This window comes from Hyaena hyaena, unplaced genomic scaffold (assembly GCF_003009895.1).
Source record: "Hyaena hyaena isolate Hyena2069 unplaced genomic scaffold, ASM300989v1 scaffold_111, whole genome shotgun sequence".
In the NCBI taxonomy this organism is placed as follows: domain Eukaryota; kingdom Metazoa; phylum Chordata; class Mammalia; order Carnivora; family Hyaenidae; genus Hyaena; species Hyaena hyaena.
Genome location: NW_024080743.1, coordinates 3,188,059 through 3,207,691, shown reverse-complemented (window position 1 = coordinate 3,207,691; position 19,633 = coordinate 3,188,059). Strand labels below are relative to the sequence as shown.

Below are 19,633 nucleotides of genomic sequence, written 5' to 3'. Positions count from 1 at the left end.
AAGGCTACAAAAGGTAATTAAAACAGACTAGACAAAGAAAAGAAAGCAAGCAGGCAGGAAGGAAGAGGGAAGGTAGGGGAAGAATGGCAAGAAAGAACAAGAGTAAGCCCAACTACAGTGGATCACCGTTATTAGATTTCTTAATGGCACTGACAGATTCTGAGTTCTCACCTGTGGGCTATGACACCTATGTTTCTCATATGTCCAAACAAGTGTTCAAATTTCATAAATATATCTAAACTATGAGCTATGAATATTATAAGCACACCCTTAAAATCAAACATAAAAAGAGAAATTAGCTTCACTAACATAATGGAATACGCTACTATGTAACAGTAGTATATAACAGGTGTTGCTAAAAAATAGCTTGATATTTGATTTTTATTATTCTAAAATTTTTCATTTACAGAATATCTTTAGTTTTAAGTAAATACCAAAGACTGGCCAATTAAAAAAATATATTGTGGCAAAAAAATGGTTTATGTTTTTTTTTTAAGCTCAAGAACACAAATTCCATGTAAACATTTCTCAATATTATCTAGTATTTTATAGGCAAATAATTTACAAAATACCTTCTAATATATTATCTTAATATGATCTAGAATCTTGATATTTAACATGCCTATCTTTAATTCTTTATTTAACCACTGGAAACGGTTTTATACTTCTAAAAGTAGGGAAATTAAAATTGAACTTGATTTTACTGTCAACAAAATACTTTATCATTTGGCAGAAGTCATCATTAGTGACAAAGTATTGCATAAGTTAACTCCAGTGACAAATTACTGAAAGTCTTAAAAATGTAAATACATTACAAGACAATGGTGGACATATGATTTCACATAAACAAAAAGAATAGCTAATATGATTGTACCCAGCACCCTCTTTATAATACCATTCTTTTATGGTTGAGCATTTCAAATGTTATAAAGAGGAGTTATTTGTAACTTGAGGGCAGCTATACTTAATTCTGTGGTCTTTTTAAACTACATATTTATAGGAGAGAGCCTTATAATGAGGGTGGAGAGTATTAAAAGCCACACTACACACACAATAGGCCATCATGCATTTTAACCCATTATTAAACTTACCCCTCTTTTGAGACTTCTGAAAGAAGGAATTCTGGGCTTCCCTGTTTTTATTTCATTCATACAATAATGCACGGGCTCAATGGAGAATGTGAGAAACTGGGACCCATTAGGAGTACTGGATGTGAATAAACTAGTAGGGGTTAAGGGTGGGGACTGTGGCTAATATGGAAATAAAGAAAGGAATCAATAAGCCAAATGTGCATAGTTTCTCCTAAATGAAAAATTCTATTTTTGGCAACATACTTTTCACAAAATAAATCTCAAAGTTTTCTATAAAAATGTTATAAGAAAGTTAACATAGTTTTGCCAAAACTGTCATTTAAAAAAGTCAAACTTACTTTTAAAAATGTACCATTTGATCACTTTTACAAAATGACATTAAAAATATAGACTACACAAATTATAATGTCAGAAAGCAATAGGACCTACATAAAAAAAAAAATCTCTTCTAATTTCTAGAAGTATAACCTAACAGGTTATACTTAATCTGCACTTGTCAGAGATAAAAGCAGCAGCTACAGGTAAAATTATCTAAATAGATAATATATATTAAAATTGCAACTAATTATTATTACAAAGAGGCAAAAGATTTTCATTACATTTGTGGTTTTTCTCTCAGACTGTTCCTATTTCATCTTCATCGCACCCAATTTTTCAAGAAAAACTTCAGCAGTACTAGTATTTCTAAGTTTTCCTACCTACTCTGATTCAACTTAAAAAAAAAAAAAAAAGTCTCACCTCTCAACTTCTCGCCTGGAAAATATTATTAAAAGCATGAATAATGCTTGAGTTAATTATAAGTGTACTTTTGAAGAGATGGGTATATTATGAGTTAAATTTATCTACATTTTTATGTCTAGATCAAAAAAAAATCAATTAAAGTCACCTATACTTTAATAAATAGAGCATATCAGATTAAAAGTACGTATCTATTCTCATACTGTATAGACACTATTATAATCACTAAATTGGTCAGATTAAGCACTCATCTATTCCATTTGCTCATGCTGCTGAGCTAGATTTATCTAACACATATAGCACATCAAAAAATGGGTTCCAACAAGAAGTTAAGAGTGAGATTCTCTTAGTAATAAACTGGAGATTTTTAAACTTCAAATAACCACAAACATTGGGCCCCTCCCATTAAATATTCACATGGATGATAAAAATAACTTTATTAGTACAATCTATAAGACCTAATGTGACATTTATCACTGCTATAGTCAATCATTCACTCTAACAGAGAACTGCAATTTTGGTGGTCTTATAGTTAGATCACGTTTCCTTGGAAATTCTGATTGAAACTGCATACAAGTGAAATTTCAAAAGCATATAATTCAAGAGATATTAACAACTATTTAATATTTTTACTCATTAAGTGGCAGTCAAATGTTAAATCCAGAAATAATTTTTACTATTAAGATACAAAACTATGTTTCTAATAAGTGAAAAGTTAACTGAATCATTCAAATAAAAATACTTATTTTCTATTAATAGTAAGCCATTATCCACTCAACACCTACATTGATTTAAATGATACACTAAAGTAAAATTATCAGCATACAGGAATTTCATGACTTTTACCTTTGGCTTCTTTCCAAAGAGCCACAACTTGCCCTTGGCCTTTCCTACTGTGGTTTTGGCATCCATCTTCCCACTTTCCTGTTTGGATGCACTGATAGTCCCATCAGAAATGGTTCTATAAATATGTTGACTGTAATCTTCAAATGGAAAGTCTCCTGGAGGTTCAAATCCAGACTTAAAGGAGTCTACTACCATTTGAGAGTCCTACACATAAGAAACATGTTTTTAAAATCATTTCATTTATTTTTAATACTGTTAGCTTTTAAAACTTGACTCAAGAAAATAACCAACAAAAATTTAAAGGAAATAATTCTACAGTCATCATTAAAGGTTAAAGTGAATAATTTCTTCTGGTGGATTAGTAATAAACCTTAAATATTTTAACCCCAATAAAATAGTAATTTATAATCAAATTAATTTTATTAATTTGTAATATTCATGAAATGTTTTCATTCCACGGCTTTAACCCACTGAAATTCATCTAAGGACAAGTCAGCTGATAAGAAAGATCTGACAAAAGGAATACAGTAAGAGATTATTCTTAAATAGAAATTCTAAGAAGTTTCAAAAGAAAACATTTTTTGCTTTATAGGATATCTACCAAAAGTTGATCTTTGAAACAGGGGAAAAGGCATCTATGTAAGAGTAAGAGACAGGTAGAAAGGTTTTCATGCATCCAATAGGGGAAAAGATAAACAACACATATTAAAGACATAGTTGGGAATGTTAACCGAGCAATGGAGAAAGATCTCCATTAAATAAAAAAGCAACTTTAAAAATATAAAGTTCATTACCATTTCCCTAAAACTTTAAAACTCACATAATTATACTATATGTTGTCTTTGGACATACATACCACTATACAGATGTTCTTCTGACACCTTAAACTCATTTTCAAACAGAATACTTTATCTCTTACAAACTCCTCCTGACCCCTGACCACTTCTCTTTTATTCCCTATTCTGCCACTTGTAGATTTTGCCTGTCATCTAGTCAAAAGTTATCCATTAAATCACACCTTAGTTTCATCATTAACACCACCCCACCAATCACTTGCTAAAGGATAAGAAGAATCAGTGAGAAGGGACCTAACTACATTTATAACCTTGCAACCAGCCATTTTGAAATATAAATGCCCCTCTGATTTCCCAATTAAGAACCCTAAAATCCTTTTATTTTTAAAACTCAAGTCAGAATTATATTTGTTATAGGAAGGATCCTCATTAATATAATACCAACTTGCTATGAAGACTAAAATATGTAGTACATATTTAGCACTCCCCAAACACTTGTTCTCTTCTCTTGCTTCTTCCTCATAACCTGAATTTCTGCCAACCATCCTTTCTGGTCACTGAATCAACATTTACTGAGAAATGACTAGGTACAAGAGTCTTGCTAGACCTTAACTAAGACAGAAGGTTACTGAATATACTTTCTCAAGGGGAGCAGGGCTATGCTGTTCCGTCTGCTCCCCTTCCTTTTTGCCATGGCCCATTACCCCATACATTACTGACGCTTCAAGTGCCAACTCTTGTATTAAAAGCAATTCTTACAATAACTTTAGATCTACTTCTTTCTCTAAACATTTACTAGAGTAAGAGTATAACACAGTTTGTAACCTACAGTCCACAGGTTATGTTATACTCTTGGAGAAGAATTGAAAATTTAGTGAGCAGAAAAGAAAGAATTAAAACTTTTTTTTTTCAAAACAAATAGAATTTTAGTGTTCAGAACAGTCTTTAAAGCCCAAAAGAGTCCCATCTATTGCCAGACTTCTACAGAATATAAAGTATAATCAGCTACCCATCAATTACTTCACCCCCTTCCCAATTCGTTTCACCAACTCCAACTGCATATGCAAACTAAATACGTTTATCAAATATAATTATATAGCACTTACTCTTCTTTCATCAACTGATTTTGCGGCGAGAATCATTCCTTCCAAACACTTTGAAATGATAGGAATAACTTTGCGTTCTGAGTCTGCAAATCCTCTGTAACACTCACTGAGTTTAATAGTCCTTCGTTCATCCATTTCTTGTAGTTGCTAATAATCAGAATTTTTTTTAAAAAAGGGAATATTGAATTTTCTTTTCATTCTGAAGCAACCCCCTCCCCAAATTAGGATTCTACACTAACAGTCACACTGTTGTGAATATCTTATCAAGAGTCTTAACAATACTTAAAACCTGAGACTTGTTAAATAACACAAGGGAAAAAAAATCCAGTCTTTCAGCACATCCTAAACCAGGTAACACTGGTTTTCAAGTATTCTGAAGAGACCCCCTAACAAGCTACCAGCTCCCTACCTCATACCACCTCCACCTTCTCATTCTTCAGTCAGAGCAGTTGTCTATGCTTCCAGGGAAAGCTGCACTTGAAAACAGAATTTTGATGTGTTGGTTTTTTTCTTTCTTTTTAAGCAACTGGCCTGTAACATATATAAGTCTGAGAGTTCTAAGTCCTTAAATTAGTTCAGACTACTTTGGTAAGATCTCGCTGGACTAAGGATCCATAGTTGACCGAATACCAACAGGTACTCAGACCTACCAGTCAGTCAGTCTACAGCTCAGTAACTATCAAAGGATTGGGGGTACAAGATAAAAAGCAGGAAGCCAGAAGGTGAAAATGGTACATACAATGGAATCCCCAAAATTCAAAAATTTAATGGCACGTGCCACTAAGAATTATGCTATGACAAGTGAAGCCAAATAACTTATAAGCATTTTTGACACTTAATATTTGCCGACACTACTAACCTTTTTCTCCTAGGAAACAGCTACCCTGTTCAAGTCCCCAAACTCCCACAGTTTTTCCTCCCTAATTAAAGCTTGTGGATTTATTTTGATACCCACATTTTCACAGAGGAACTGCTCCCAGCATTACAAAATGGCAAGACTGGGGGCACCTGGGTGGCTCAGTTAGTTAAGTGTCTGACTCTGGCTCAGGTCATAATCTTGCAGTTCACGAGTTCTAGCCCTGTGTCGGGCCCTGCGCTGACAGCTCAGAGCATGGAGCCTGCTTCAGATTCTGTGTCTCCCCCTCCCCCACTCATGCTCTGTCTCTCTCTCAAAAATAAATAAAACATTAAAAAAAAAAATCCAAAATGGCAAGACTGATCAATAGCAAGGCCCAAACAAAAGGATTAAGCCCAAAACACAGTTTGGGTCTCCCCAGAACATAAAGGCTTAGCTGAAGAGCCTAGAAAAGCACCACTGAGTGGTGACTAGATGCTCTGGATTAAATGACTGGAGTATGATACCCACTCTAAGCCTCCACCTGTAACTATGCTTCCTTTGTACTGCTAATTTGCCTTACAAAGAAAAAGAAAATATATTTAGGCTGACAACTCTTTCCATATAAGCTCTGTTCTCCCAGATAGATACTACATTCAACACTGTTTCATTTAATCCCTTCACTCCAATTTCTCTTCTTTCTAGAATAAGCAGTAACATAATTTAACCCTCATATAAATTCTGGGTCTTTATCTCAGGCTGTTTGGCAGCTGTTTATCATCAAGTGATGACGGATGGAATTTGTAAGCAAGCTCATGGCCTGAATTACATTTATGATCTGGCAGCTAGGAAGACAAGCAGGCAAAAAACCAAACTAGCAAATACATTTCCTAAGATTTATTTCTGCCACCTGGCCTACTGCTAGTAACTCTAGTGTCAAAAAACTACATCCCAATTCTAGTCAAGCAGCTTACCAAGAACAATTCCAATGAATTTCCCCTATGTTCTAATACTCAATGATACAATATTAAAATGTATCTAAAAGTTGTCATTGTTTTTGTGGACTGTTTATTACACTAATAACATTTCTGTAGGAAAATTTCTGATTTCAAAGTTAGGAAAAATTTACTTTTCAAATCTATAATCATAAAAGAAGTTCTTATCAGATACTAGACCCGATGAGTAGCGAGTCTAGAAACATCCTGGCTGATGTGTCAATTTTAAGTTTTCCGTATAAAGACTAGCTCTTCCAACTCTAAAACTAGATTGATTTCATATATCTAAACTTTACCTTGTAAATTTGAGGAATCACTACGTAGAAATGTTTGTGTTGTTCTCCATTAAAGTTTTGTAATTGTGCCGCATATTCATTTTTATTTTCATCAGCCATATGTGTACGCAGATTCAACTGCTGTTTGGCCTAGAGACAAAAATTATCAAAAAAAAAAAATTATACCTGCTTTGATACCTGATTCACTTTTCTACAAGTTATACTAAAAGTTAGACTTTTTCTATTAATATCATTTAAAATTTATGGAGATGTTTGCAGATCCTATGGATAGAGCACTCTCCTATTGCAACAATCTCTTTCTCTTTTTGCAATAGTCCTTCCCTTTGCAATAATCTGTTCAAATAAAGTTTCTTCTTACCAAATCCAGATTTTTAAAAATTAAATGAATGACAACCTCATGGCTTGACCTGAAACAGTATGCTTTTAACCAGAAGAGGAAAAACACCATAGAAATATTTTAGACAGTTAAAAAGTTAAGAGTAAAACATTTCTTAAAACATGATTCACTTATATGCAACTTAGAACCACAGTGAAACTAACGATTAAAAACATGATTTTTGGATAAGGTAATACTCAACAATGATTTCCATCTCTATAAAAGACCAGAGGTACTTTAAGGAATGATTATTTAGAATATAGTTCTATTCACCTCAAGCTCTCAGAGAAATGCTTTTTGAATGAGTCACGTTAACATCATCTACAATGGTAAGAACATTAGAATACTAACAACATAAAATCATTAATTCTAGATTTTTTGGAGGAGAATCTAAATAAATTTCTCAATTGCTCTAAAGTAATAAGAAAAAAAAAAAATAAGAAGTGAACTCCATTTTTCAGTGTCCCAAGGAATCAATCATGTTATATGAGAGTGCTTCAGAAATTGTAAAACACATTGTGAATACACTTGGAGTTGTTCTAATTCCATTTTCTATAAAATGTAGTCTCTAACCTTCTAACAGTAGGTCCGTAAGTTAGGTCTTCTGAACTCAGAAACAAACTTACCTATGGAAATACATAGTAGCCATGATACTAGAGAAACCCACAAAAATTGAGCAACTACTGACAAAAGTTTTTTAAAAAAGTGAAGAAGGAGCAAGCCTATTACTGATCTTTCTAAAGAAAGGGAAGGCAGTTGAGTAACAATATGAGTATACCATAACACTCCTGAACTGGTCACTTAAAAATGATTAAGATAGTCAACTTTATGTTAATGTGCCTTGTGTGTTTTACAACAATTTTTTTATTTTGATGTAATATTAAAAAATGAATTTAATCCACAGAGTACTTGAAGATTATAATACTTAAGTACTATGGAAACTAAATACCATAGGCCAAAGTTTTTCTACAGAAAAATAAATTTGAGTTCTGGGACCTTAAGTACACACATTCATTGACTACTTCTTCCTTTCTCCCTGCTCCCACAACCTACGATGGAATAGAGGATTCCAAGTTCTACCCTGCCCACAGTGGTCAGGAGAAAATAGCTCCTGTTCTAAGTTACTGGCTGTGATTCCTAAAGCCTAGGGCAAAGGTTCCCACAGGACATGTAGGAGTATATGGCTAGGAACTAGAACAACTGCAGCCCCCGCTCCCCTCTACCCTGTGGGCTTCATATTTAACATTACATTTTTTAAAAATTTTTAATTGTTGTAAAACACACAATACACATTAACATAAAATTGACCATCTTAATCATTTTTAAGTGACCAGTTTAGGAGTGTTATGGTATTCTCACAGTGTTATGCAACTGCCTTCCTTTTCTTTAGAAAGAGCTTGCTCCTTCTTCACTTTTTTTTTAAAACTTTTATCAGTAGATGCTCAATTGAAACTATGTTCCTTTCTCTTCCCATCACTTACAACAGAATTCCTCTACTCCACAGTTCCTCAAAGCAAATCCTCAAAGTCTTCCTAATTCTCTAATAAGCACAAGGTTGCAAACAAATGAGCATAAAAAAGAAAACTATAAACATTAATATTCTTAAGTTAGGCCACATGTTCTATCTAGATTTCAAGATGTCTTCTCTATAGATAAAATGAAACAAATGAGTTAAATGAGAGTCCCATTAGAGTTCCTTATCTTGCCTAGTACATACGCTATGTATTCCAGTCAATTTTTGATAATAAGTCAAAGGACTCTTAAGGAGTGTCAGCCAGCAAGCAAGTCTCCCATGTATAAAACTGTTTGCAACTGTTGTGGTCCACATTTTTGCCAAATAATAATAACGCGTTAGGTGTCTGACATAATACTAGGAAGGAAATGAATATATGGATGATCAAAATCAGGGTCCAAAAATCTTGACAGCAGAGTTAGTCTAATTATTGATACAGATGTACACATGCATTTAAAATACCAACAGTACAAGTTATGAGAAACATGTTCTCATATCACACCATATGTGTAAAGACATGGGATTAACCATAAACTCAATGGGGAGTCCATCCAAACAATGTAGTTGCCTAAAAAAAAAAAAAAAATCAATATACATTTAGGCCATAATTAACAAACTTGGTATTCAAAATGAGTGAGGTAATCAAACTCTGGACTGATCAGACCATTGTCTGCATTGTTACATCCAACTGGAAGTTAACATAATTCAAGTGGGATACTGACAAAGGAAAACAGTATCCAAGGAAAACAGTCATAATGAAAGGTGACTTGAAGCTATTTCCTCAGTAGAATAAAGAAACACAACGGTTCCAGGGGTAGAGAATCTGCTACCAATATCTAAAGAGGTATTATGCAAAAAATACAGAATACTTTTCCAATACCTCAAAGAAACTAAAACTAAACACAGCGATGAGTGGGATCAATAAAAGGAAATGCTAGAGTTGGAAAAATCAAAACAAGAACAAACTACCTTAAGACCGTGTATTTCCAAGGACAAGGAACTTACTATGATTAGAGGTATAAAGTCATTAAAAACAGGGTAGAAAAAATAAAACTCTCACAAGTTATACTAGAAGGACTTTGAATCAGTGATGAGTTCAGTTTTCCAAAATGAATGAATGAATGAATGCACAAAACAAAAACATAAATAGCTACCTAACATCACATTCTTCTGGCACTTTTATCTTGTTTTGCCTTGGGTCACGTTGGGGAAGCGTACTACCCAACCCCCATTAAACACCCATCAACATACCTTAGACTTCCTATTCTGTTTTGGAATAGGATAGAAACTCATTCTCAACAGAATCATCTTTCCTATGCATTCTGAATGCAGTTAAGACATGACAATAAAGTAACACAATCAGACTAACACGTGACTTGGAAGTACACAAATATTTGTATAGATTTTAGACGTAGTGTTTCTCTTGGGGAAATTTAATACCAATACAAATATTGTAATTACCATCCATATGCAAGTAATAATATTTTAATATCAAAGTTTGGATTATTTCTTACCTTTTCAACATCTGCCTTGGTTGCATTAGTATCATTATCCAATCTTTCATAACTCTGTTGTGCCTTTTCTGCCTCTCTACATTCTCTTTCAAATTTCTTTTTACTCTGTTTAAAGAATTAAAATATCACACTAAGAAATAAAAATCTCTCATTAACAAATAACTTTAAAATGTTGCCACTGTATATTGTATAGAATAACACACTAAAATTTTTCTAAAGCAGAAAAGAAATTTTAGTATTACAATCAATCCATGTGACTTAAATATCAGACATTATAGACTGTAAAGGAAAAATATCATAGGCATGACTGAGTTAATATTTATTATATACTTCAATTTTTGCTAATAAAAAAACACATGTATTTTGTAATTATTTACTATAAGCTTATCTTCAGTAGGACTTATTTTGGTTTGTGTGGTGTTTTGTGTTTGGTTTTATATGTTTATTTGGTTGGTTTTGGGGTTTGCTTGTTTTTATTTTTTGTGATGGGATACGGAAACGTCTCTCCAAAGTCATCTCATATGGTTTCTTCCAGGTATCTGAGGAATACCATTAGCGCAGAACTAGGCCTTTAAATTTTTTTATTTAATACAGATTACTATGACTTTGTAAAAGTTACTCACAATAGAGCCATGCAATATATACCATATTTCCTTTCTTGCATATTTTTAAATGTTTATATGAGAGAGAGACAGACAGACAGAGAGGGAAGGAGGGAGGGAGGGAGGGAGCGAATGAATGAATGTGGGAGGTGCAGAGAAATGGAGAGAGAATCTGAAGCAGGTTCCAGGCTCTGAGCTGTCAAAAACAAAACAAAAAAACTTTTTTTTATTCCTAGACTAAATTTGCTTAGTTTTCAAAATACTTTTTAACTAATTCAACTCTAGTTTACACAGTTCTTGAAAAATCTGTCCTCCTTTAATTCAAACATGCAGAATTCTGTCCATTTTATTTTCTTGATGAAATCTCTTCCAAAGGCTCTGACCTACTGAAATCTGAATTATTGAAATTTGGATTGGTTAGACCAAAGTGGACCTATTGCAAAGCTGTTACCCTGCAATTTCTACACCATTATCAGAGATTCCTTTTACCTCTCCTTTGATTTGAATCTCCTATTTCTCAATTCCACACCTTCCCCTTTCTTGGTTCATTTCCTTATTTAGCTAGAACACATTCAGCAGTAGCTTCCTAAAAGATCTGTGGGAGAGAAGCCTCCATGGCTGAAAATAACTTTACCATCACATTTAATTGATAAAATTTGACTGGGTATGAAACTGTTGCAAATTGTCTTTCTTCAGAAATGTGAAAGTGCTAACCTCTCCATTAATTTCTAGCTTCCTGCTCCCATTCTGATTACTGGTCCTTTGCATAAAACATGTTTGTTTTGGGAGCATTGGGTGGCTCAGTCACCCAGTCTCTTGTTGAATGACTCTTATTATGGCTCAGGTCATGATCTCAGTTTGTGAATCTGAGCCCCGCGGGCTCTGCACTGACAGCGCAGAGCCTGCTTGGGATTCTCCCTCCCTCTATCCCTTTCCCTCCTTTGCTCATGCTCTTTCTCTCTCAAAATAAATTTTTAAAAAATGTTTTGTTTTCCTTTCTGGAGACTGGTGGGATCTTCTCTCTCTTAACTGTTCTGAAATTTCATGAAGATATGTATTGCTGTGAGTCCACTGTGCTGGGCACCTAGAAACTCCTTGTGTCTTTCTGTTCTAGGAAATCCTGAATTATCCTTGTCTATCCAATTCCGATGTATTCTCTTTTTTAGAATGCTTACTATTTAAGATGAACTTATAGGATGACTCCTCTACTCATATTTTCAGTCTCTTGTCATTCTCCTTTACTTCAAGAGATTTCTTCAATTTCATTTTTTTCTAGTTAGTTTTCCATTTCTACTATCCTAATGTTCTTCTTTGTTTATGTGTTCCTTTTTTGATAGTATCCTTTCCTATCTCATAGATGTAATATCTTCTCTATTCCTTTTCAGAATATTAATAGTTGTGAATGTTTTGCTTGTTTTTGTGATTATCTATTTCCTTTCACAGTCACTGTTCCTTCAAAGTTGCTTTTTCCCCACTGCTTGTTACTTTTGGTCTCTGGTATTTACACAGTTGTTTTCTTGAAATGTCTGGGGGTCCTGGTCTATGTGTTCTTAAGAAAGCAGATGATGTCAACATTTTCTATTTACCTGACCCCCTTATTAGAACAAGTTACGATGTCAATTTCTTGTCTTAGGGAATACAAAATTATACAAAGAGGACAAATTTGGATTCCAAACCTCCTAACTACAAAGTCAAAGGTTTAAATTTTTCACAGAATACCTCTCCTCCTTTGACCTTCAGGTAGAGACAAATTTCTGTAATACCTCACTTGCCAGTAGGCAGAGTTCTTATAGTCCATGTTTTACTAAAAGATCAGTCCTTCGAAGGATCAAACCTTTATACAGGGTTATCAGTTGCAACTCTCTACAACATACAGAGCTAAAACATCATCTCTGTCCTGTGTATTAAAACTTAAGCCTTTAGCAAGGTCTAATATACCACCATTCCCCAACACCTCTGCTTCCATTCTTCAAATGCCACTGTATCAGCTCATACATACACTGACTGCTCTGCTTTCTAGTTTACCCTTAGTTTTTAGCAGTTATAGATTTCCCTTTCAGCTCTAAGAACTTAAAACACAATAAAAAGTATTTTAGTGATTATGATCTAGGTATTTGTAGCCAAGAGGTTTCTGCATTAGCACCGATTGCCATATGGCTAGAACCAGACATATCTGTACAATTTACATCAAAAAAATGTGCTCATAAAATTTTATAAAATTCTTTAAATTTACTATTTTTATTAGTATAAAACATCAAATGACACACGTACAATTACTCGAAGCACATAAATATATGTGAATGCACCTTACATACACAATGTGACTTTCCTATGAAGATCAAGATTAAATGTCCATATTAAAAATAAACTTCCATCCTTTACTTCTCTGAAACTCAGTTCAGAATGGTATTCTCAAATTGAATACTACAGGCTACTAATTATGTTGCAACTTGAAGCTATTTATACACAAAAGTACTTTTATATTAGGGGTCTTATTATTTGTGAAGTAAAACTTAGCTACTGACTTCCTTGCAACAGCAAAAGAATCACTAGTACAATAATATTAAAAATACTTCTAGTACAGTAATATTAAAAACACTCCTTCCCTGAAATGTATATCACTATATAATATAGGAAAACATTCCAGAAAAGACTCTCCTTCCTTCATCCTTTATGTGGTAGACTAATCAACAGCCACTTCAACTTCCCCAACCTTTCTTAGAAAAGCCCACTTCTCAGCGTAGCTGAAAATGGCTGATCCTTGCTTTACTAGCCTCCCCACATCTGGAGCATGGACAAGTAATCTCGTCCTGTCAAAGGCAACCATTAGGAAGTCTGCTGGGGATTTTCTGAAAGTTTTCCTTTCTCAATAAAAAGGAACAGTGAGAAGAGAAATGCCCTCTTTTTTCCTGTTTCTGCATGCAACTGAATGAGGATGTGGTGCTTGGCTGCTTTAGTCGACTGTTGACCGAAAGGGGACAAGCCTGTGGAAAAATGCCAACATGGTCAAGATGGCAAAGTAGACACAGAAAGCAGAAGTAGCCAGCAGAAGTAGCCTTAGTGACATCATTGAGCTAAAGACCAACTCTGGAACTGCTCCATTTCTGAGCCCTGTTCGTATAAATTTGCATGCTCTGTTACCTGAGCCACTAACTGACAGACCTGGCAATATCTATGTTTTTCATGTTAATCTCTCAACATGCCTTCAAAATTTTCTTTGCAAGCTATTCTCTTCTGTTCTCCATCTTTAATGCCAGGGTGGCCTATTTTCATTATCCTGTGGTTCATAACTGTCTTTTAAACTATCTTCCTCAATTTTCAATACTCTGTCACTAATTCAGCCTATTTCTCCCAGTTCTTTAAATCTCCTCTCAACTATTTCAAAAACGTTAGGAATTTTACAACTTCATTTTCTTGATTAAACAAGAAGATAGATAAGAAATGGGATCCTACACATATTTTGACATATTCCACAGACATTATGTTTGTCAGTCTCCCTCACCAGACTAGTCTCCACAAAAACAAGGACTATGTCACTAATCACTTTTTTTCACTATTCACTTTTGTATCAGGACTCAGTACATGTCAAGAATGCCTTCAATAAATGAGTTGAGCTGAACTCACTTTTAATGGTATTGTTAATTAACACCTTAAAGAAATCACTCCCACATTTTTTTGATGCTTCTTTCTTGTGACCCCTATAACTTTTGCTTATTAACTGCCAATTGCTCTAAAGGCAAGTCAGCATATATAACAAGAATAATTTGTGCCAACACAAGTTTTTAAAGGGACCAGTGACTCAAAAGTGTAGGAGTCTGTTATTATGTGCAAATGAAAACACACATACATACATACTCATTAGGTGCAGACACTAAGAATGCTAGTTAAGGTAATTTAAAATTTAATAAATGTAAACACTCCCTAAAAGTCTTGTTAAAACCAATTAGAATGAAAATGAAAACAAAAATGAAAGAGGCTACTAATATAACTAAGAATTCTCAATCACCACTGGTGCCTAGAATCTTACATTTATATGATTTATAAATGACATTTATACAGTAGAAATTTAATCTAAGCTTTGAATATGTGGTTTTTTAAAAAAATATTTATTGAGAGATGTGTGCACATAGGGAAGGGGCAAGGAGGGGCAAGGAGAGACATAGAGAGACAGAGACTCTTAAGCAGGCTGACAGCACAGAGCCCGATGCAGGGCTCAGTTCCACAACTGTGAGTTCATGACCTGAGCTGAAATCAATAGTAAAATGCTTACCAGAAAGAACCACACAGGTGCCCCTAAATATGTGGTTTTAAAAAAAGAAGAAATGGCCAAAAACACACACACAATGTTTTTTCATCTCAAACTTAAAAGTCCTTTTCCCAACAACTGCAAACTAAATTGATTAATTTAACATGAAAAACTCCCTTTAGCATAATTTTCAAGGAATACACTGTCCATAATAAAAATATTCAAGTAAAAAATTCAAGACATCTTGTTTTTCAAATGACTGTATGCCAGAATATCCACGAAAAACCACATTAGCAAGAACCCTTGGAAAGTTTTTATAGTAAATAATTATTACACTTTGATAATTTTATCTATAAATACTATCAAGTATTTTCTTTCCTATAATTTGAATGGTCTATGACCAGGAATCCAGTACTAGGAACATTTACATTAAAGAATCACTAAAGTGGAAGAATTCTCAATCAGCCACTATCATCACAAATCTAGTCCACTATCTTCATTTTTCATAAGCTAAGGATGAAATCATGAGAAATCATATGAGGTACAACTAGAATCTAAGTCCTCTGCTCTGTCAAATGGTCTTCTATGATACATCACTATTAATATCCCCATTACTCCTACCCTGTATCAGTAGTTTATAGTAACCACTTCAAAGTCAGAAAGTGTCTTCCTAAACATTTACAGTTATATGAAGATTACAGAGTTGGTACAAGTATAGAACCATATGGGAAAAAAAGATAACAAACTGCACATTCTCTATACCAATGTCAAAAATGAATAAATACATCAAGAAATATTCAACTCAATAGTGTGAAGCATCGGAGAATTTAGGGCTAAACTAGTCTATAAAATGTTATGTTAAGCATAAAGACACTATAACTCACATTATCCATCTGTTTCCAGCACATATCAAGATACTGTTGAGCTTTTCGTCCTTCTTGAAGATGCTGAAGATCAGAACCAAAAAAAGAAAACAAAAAAACAAAAACAAAACCACACACAAATAAAACAAACAAAAAATTACATTAAATACTAAAAGTCTTGAAACCCTCCAAAAAGCTTTCACTTAATTTTTTTAAGGTACTAATTATATAACTTTAGCAAGACTTAGGAAGAGATTATTAGTAAAGCAAAACTTTAAATGCATTTTATAGGTATTATCTGAATACTTTAAGTATAACCTTTAAAACAGATATATGATACATGACTTGTTTTGATTAGGGGTTGACAAATGTTTTCTATAAAAGGTCAGATATATATCTTGGGTTTTGTAAGCCATGTGGTCTTTGTTAGAAATATTCAACTTTTCTGAAATAACTGAAAGCAGCCCCAGGCAATGCGTAAGTGAATGAGTACGGGTCTGTTTCAATAAAACTTTATTTATAGTCTATGAAATTTGAATTTCATACAATTTTCACATACTATGAAATACTCTTTTGATTTTCTTTTCACTATCCAAAATGTACCAACCATTCTTAGCTCATGGGAACTAAGAAAAACAGGCAGTAAGCTAAATTTGGCCCATGGGCTGTAGGTTATCAAATCTTGGTCTTAAATCCAAAAAGATTACAAATTAGCAAGAATATCTTAAGATAATTTTGGCTAGAGGAAACTGAGTGAAACAAAACCAGTTTATACCGATTACTTTGAAAAGCAAAGTCATTATGTGAAAACATTTCATATACTATATAAATGGATGAAAACAATAATTACCATTTTTCTTTCAGTTTTCAGATCATGAGCATATCTCATTAATTCACCATAAACTCTGTGCGCCATTTCTTCTGCTACTACTTCTCGCTGTCCTGCATAGTCATTTAACTCGTTAAGGATGTTAAAAAAGGCTATACACGAGGTAAACCTGACAAAAACATATTAAAAATAGTGAAATTTACTTTTATTTTCTTTACAAATATTTTTTGTGAGGTATGGATTGAGCCTGACACTTGACAAACTTTAACATACTCAACCTAACTCTTCGCTACTAGCTCCAAATCAACTTTGTATGAAAAGAATCCCACAATAAACTCAAGTTGTATATGTTTGTATACCTTCAAGTAGTCTTAATTTATAAATAAAGGGATATATGGGGTCAAAAAATAATAAGAATACTACCTGCAGGCTCTTTTGGCATACTGGAATCTCTTAAGTAGCCAAGTGACTGGCCTGAGCTGGGGAATGAACTTGGTTGGATTCCTAGGATTGGCAGCTGAACCTGGTGCAGAGATGATGTGCTTGCTCTCGAGGACAGAACCTGCCAATCATACCACTCAAATGCATCTCGATGGCTGATCTACAGAACAATTTTGCTATCAGCTCTGGACACAGCTGCTTGTATGCCTGCCCACATCCTGAATGGAAGTAAAGTGCCATTATAGTTGGCACCAAAAGAGGGTAAGAAGGGGCAAAAATAAGGGTAAAAAATGTGTGTGGAGGGAAGGAGAGAAACAAAGAGAATTGCTGTATTAAAATGTATAGATCTACTCTGAATACAGTGCCAGAACACTCTTTTGGCTCAAGGCAAATAGCTCAGATAGGACTCCATTAACATTAAACCTAAGAATCCGAACAATTAACAGTTATATAGAAAGCTGTTTTAAGTCTAGTCTCTTTGTTTCTGCATTTCAGAGCCATTCCACATATCCTTGTCTGAGACCAAAAAGCTCATAAGCAATTCCTGAACTTTTATTCAGAGTTCCAAGATTATCCCAAAAACCTCATTCCTTTCATTACCCCTTTAAACCAATCAGGCAAACTATCTTAATACCTCTAAGAGTAAAAGCAATAAATCTAATCAGCTAACAATTACAGAATCAAGTATGGGAAAAATACAAAAGACTAAATGACTCAAGTGAAGTCCCAGTCCACATTTTGCTTGGAAACCTATACTTCAATAATTTTAGAAAACTAAAATTTAATTCATTAAATTTAAATTTAACTGAAATATTCATTCCTATTAGAATAAACAGTAGTTACTTCTTAAATTAAAAAACTGTGATTTTTTTAATTAAAACTTTAAAAAATCATTATAAAAGGTTAACAGTGTATTTTTTACTAAATAACACAAGTATTAGTTTTTAAATTTTAATATGCAATAATAAAAAGGTGTAGAATTTACCTTGGCTCTTCATCTTTGGAGGAACGTTTAGGACAGTACTTCTTAACCAGATTTCTATAGGAAGAAAAAAATTTTTTTAATGTATAAAAAAATACTACTGTTGAAATTGAAATATTCTGTAAGGTGCCTATTTCATGATATCAAGAATTTAATGATATAAAACAACACAGCAATATAATCATCTACTACCATTAACATGATATGATCCCTACATTTTGTCCTGGAAATACTGATATCTGTAAAAAGAAATGTTATTTCTGTTTTTGTATGAGTGGAATCATAATAATTTGGATGATTATGGTACAAAATAAGCAGAAGAGGATGAAGAGAAGAAACAAAAGTACCAAGAACAGAAGGAACAAAGTACTCAGTGTTATGAAACTGAGTCACCGCAAAGACATGCATTTCAAAGACATACCGTCACTATTTTGTTTTGCAAATCAGGTATTTTCATATGAACTAAGATAACATGTAAACAGACGCTGATTCACTAATAGAATAAAAGAACAGTTGGATCAGTATCCTCCATAATTCTACTTTTATATAAACATCATTATGGGACCCTACACATTCTCTTTTTTTAAGGCAAATTAATTACATTTATACTGTAACTTTCTTTGTGTGCATCTATGTCCATTCCAGTCTCAGACTAAAATGCTACCTCATTTCATCTTTGCAAACTCCGAAGAAGACTGGAACATGGACTCTGAAATCAGACTGTACTACCTGGGTTTGAATCCTGGCTCTTTTGTGTGGCATCTATGTGTCCTTGGATAATTCACTTGTCCAGTTTCCTATCAATAGTGGTAATAGTACCTACACCCCCATAGGGTTATGAAAATTAAAGTCGATAATATTTGTAATGCATTTAACACGGTGCTTTATACAAGTCTCAAAATGTGGTTCATGGACAAAAAAGCTCCACAGACTGTCACTAATCCACAAAAAAGCTAAGTACAGAAGTTGAGAGTAATTTTATGTCTAATGAATCCAATTAATAAAAAAATTGGTGCCTATATTTTATATGTCTATTTTTATGACTTTTTTCCTAGCATTAAGTTTTATTGGATTTTATAAAAGCAACAGTACACAATGAATTGGAAACTCAAAAAGAAACTAGTCTATCAACACAAATACGAGATATACTACTTTAAACTATAGGCATTTAAAAAATAAACAGCTCTATGGCCTTTCAAATAAATACTTCAAAAGAATCACTGTCCTAATTATTCTCAAATCATTATCAATTAATTCCATTTAAATTCAGCCTATTCATTCTATAATTATCCTCTATAGGCTAGGAACTGTGCAAGCTACCAGGAACATTAGAAATGAGAGAGTGTTCACACTCAAGATTTACACTCTATTGAAAGGACAGAAGTACATACCAGTAACTACAACATACAACACAGTAAGTGCTATGATAAAGGTACGCAAAGGTGCTATGATACAAAAGAGAAGGTCTAAACACCCTGAAGAGTCGGGAGAGAGAACAGGCAAGACACTGAGGAGGGTTACATTTACCAAGTTAATTAAAAAACTCATAGTCATCACTGGCTGTAA

General features: G+C 33.6%; 1 protein-coding gene across 2 annotated transcripts in view; it reads right to left on the bottom strand.

Annotated features, from left to right (window-relative positions):
* FNBP1L (formin binding protein 1 like) overlaps nucleotides 1-19,633 on the bottom strand; it is a 113,244-nt gene that overhangs the window by 17,314 nt on the left and 76,297 nt on the right. For both annotated transcript variants that reach the window (XM_039236466.1, XM_039236465.1), the window contains exons 3-9: nucleotides 18,071-18,124; nucleotides 16,666-16,813; nucleotides 15,837-15,899; nucleotides 10,105-10,209; nucleotides 6,702-6,830; nucleotides 4,576-4,722; nucleotides 2,676-2,879 (exon numbers count right to left, since the gene is read on the bottom strand). In XM_039236466.1, coding sequence (XP_039092397.1) covers nucleotides 2,676-2,879; nucleotides 4,576-4,722; nucleotides 6,702-6,830; nucleotides 10,105-10,209; nucleotides 15,837-15,899; nucleotides 16,666-16,813; nucleotides 18,071-18,124 — 850 coding nt within the window. The remainder of the gene's footprint in view (nucleotides 1-2,675; nucleotides 2,880-4,575; nucleotides 4,723-6,701; nucleotides 6,831-10,104; nucleotides 10,210-15,836; nucleotides 15,900-16,665; nucleotides 16,814-18,070; nucleotides 18,125-19,633) is intronic.